Below are 2,500 nucleotides of genomic sequence, written 5' to 3' on the forward strand. Positions count from 1 at the left end.
TGGTGGCGTCGTCATGGGGTGTGGTGGCGTCGTCATGGGGTGTGGTGGCGTCGTCATGGGGTGTGGTGGCGTCGTCATGGGGCGTGGTGATATGGGCACCTGGTATATTGGTGATATGAGCACCTGGTTCCTGATATCAGGGAAGCTGCCCCTCCCTGAAACCAGGCTGAATGGACTGTATTGGTGATATGAGCACCTGGTTCCTGATATCAGGGAAGCTGCCCCACTCTGAAACCAGGCTGAATGGACTGTATTGGTGATATGAGCACCTGGTTCCTGATATCAGGGAAGCTGCCCCACTCTGAAACCAGGCTGAATGGACTGTATTGGTGATATGAGCACCTGGTTCCTGATATCAGGGAAGCTGCCCCTCTCTGAAACCAGGCTGAAGGGTTATAATGAGGCCTCCTGTAGATCAGTGTTGAACCATTTCATTCCTGATGCTGTCAGGGAGTCTTTCCAGGGTTCAGCCTGGGTTAAATGGTGGTCAGTTTGGCTTCTGGTTTAAACTATTGTATTCTGATTGTATTGTTCCATGTCCTCTCTCTCTGTCTCTCTCTGTCTCTCCGTCTCTCTCTGTCTCTGTCTCTCTCTCTCTCTCTCTCTGTCTCTCTCTCTGTCTCTGTCTCTGTCTGTCTGTCTCTCAGGGCTCTGAATGAGATGTGGAAGTGTCAGAACATGTTGAGAGGTTTGGTCAGAGAACTGCTGGACCTTCACAAACTACCTGCCGTGAGTCACGCCTCTTCATCACACCTCTTCATCACACCCCTTCATCACGCCTCTTCATCACACCTCTTCATCACACCCCTTCATCACGCCTCTTCATCACGCCTCTTCATCACACTACAACACACACCTCTTGTAACCTGGTCTCTCTCCTCTCTGTAGTCTGAAGCCAACACCACGGCCATGTTTGGAAAGCTGATGACCATTAGCAGTGAGTGACTTCTCTCTACTGCTGGGTTTGGGGGGGGGGGGACACTGCTGGGGGAGGAGGGACTGCTGGGGGGGGGGGGACTGTTGGGGTAGGAGGGACTGCCAGGTTTGGGGGTAGGAGGGACTGCCAGGTTTGGGGGGAGGAGGGACTGCCAGGTTTGGGGGGGGGGGGGACTGCTGGGGGAGGAGGGACTGCTGGGGGAGGAGGGACTGCCGGGTTTGGGGGAGGAGGGACTGCTGGGGGGGAGGGACTGCTGGGTTTGGGGGGGGGGCTGTTGGGGGAGGAGGGACTGCTGGGTTTGGGGAGGAGGAGGGACTGCTGGGGGAGGAGGGACTGCTGGGTTTGGGGGGGAGGAGGGACTGTGGGTTTGGGGGGGAGGAGGGACTGCTGGGTTTGGGGAGGAGGAGGGATTGCCGGGGGAGGATCGACTGCTGGGTTTGGGGGAGGGGGACTGCTGGGTTTGGGGGGGAGGAGGGACTGTTGGGGGAGGAGGGACTGCTGGGTTTGGGGGGAGGGGGGCACTGTTGGGGGAGGAGGGACTGCTGGGTTTGGGGGGGAGGAGGGACTGTTGGGGGAGGAGGGACCTGCTGGGTTTGGGGGAGGAGGGACTGCTGGGGGGGAGGGAATGCTGGGTTTGGGGGGGGGCTGTTGGGGGAGGAGGGACTGCTGGGTTTGGGGAGGAGGAGGGACTGCTGGGTTTGGGGGGGAGGAGGGACTGCTGGGTTTGGGGGGGAGGAGGGATTGCCGGGGGAGGATCGACTGCTGGGTTTGGGGGAGGGGGAATGCTGGGTTTGGGGGGGAGGAGGGACTGTTGGGGGAGGAGGGACTGCTGGGTTTGGGGGGAGGGGGCACTGTTGGGGGAGGAGGGACTGTTGGGTTTGGGGGGGAGGAGGGACTGTTGGTTTGGGGGGGGGAGGGGAGCTGTGGGGGAGGAGGGACTGCTGGGTTTGGGGGGGAGGAGGGACTGTTGGGGGAGGAGGGACTGCTGGGTTTGGGTTGGAGGAGGGACTGTTGGGGAGGAGGGACTGCTGGGTGTGGGCGGGATGGGGGGGGTTGGGAGAGGAGGGACTGTGTGGGTTGGGGGGGGTGGGACTGCTTGTTTGGTTTGGGGGAGATGGGACTGCTGTGTTTGGCTGGGGGGACTGCTGGGTTTTGGGGGGGGTGGGACTGCTGGGTTTGGGGGAGGAGGGACTTGCTGGGTTTTGGGCTGGGGGGACTCCTGGGGGAGGTGGGGGAGACTCTGTGTTTGGGGCTGGGGGGAGGGGGGGGACTCCTGTGTTTGGGCTGGGGGAGGGGGGAGAGACTCCTGGGTTGGGGCTGGGGAGGAGGGACTGCTGGGTTTGGGAAGGAGGGACTGCTGGGTTTGGGCTGGGGGAGGAGGGACTGCTGGGTTTGGGGCTGGGGGAGGAGGGACTGCTGGGTTTGGGGGAGGAGGGACTGCTGGTTTGGGGGAGGGGGACTGCTGGGTTGGGGGAGGGGGGACTGCTGGGTTTGGGGAGGGGGGACTGCTGTGTTTGGGGCTGGGGGGAGGAGGGACTGCGGGTTTTGGGGAGGGGGGACTGA

At 61.8% G+C, this 2,500-nt stretch overlaps 1 protein-coding gene across 1 annotated transcript in view; it reads left to right on the forward strand.

Moving 5' to 3' along the window:
- Positions 1–595: 595 nt before the first annotated feature.
- LOC109886870 (sister chromatid cohesion protein PDS5 homolog A-like) overlaps positions 596–2,500 on the forward strand; it is a 19,565-nt gene continuing 17,660 nt past the window's right edge. Inside the window, exons 1-2 of the mRNA XM_031819882.1 lie at positions 596–729; positions 889–937. Of these exons, the coding sequence (XP_031675742.1) occupies positions 661–729; positions 889–937 (118 nt within the window). The 5' untranslated portion in view covers positions 596–660. The remainder of the gene's footprint in view (positions 730–888; positions 938–2,500) is intronic.

This window comes from Oncorhynchus kisutch, unplaced genomic scaffold, assembly GCF_002021735.2.
Source record: "Oncorhynchus kisutch isolate 150728-3 unplaced genomic scaffold, Okis_V2 scaffold2761, whole genome shotgun sequence".
Taxonomy (NCBI): domain Eukaryota; kingdom Metazoa; phylum Chordata; class Actinopteri; order Salmoniformes; family Salmonidae; genus Oncorhynchus; species Oncorhynchus kisutch.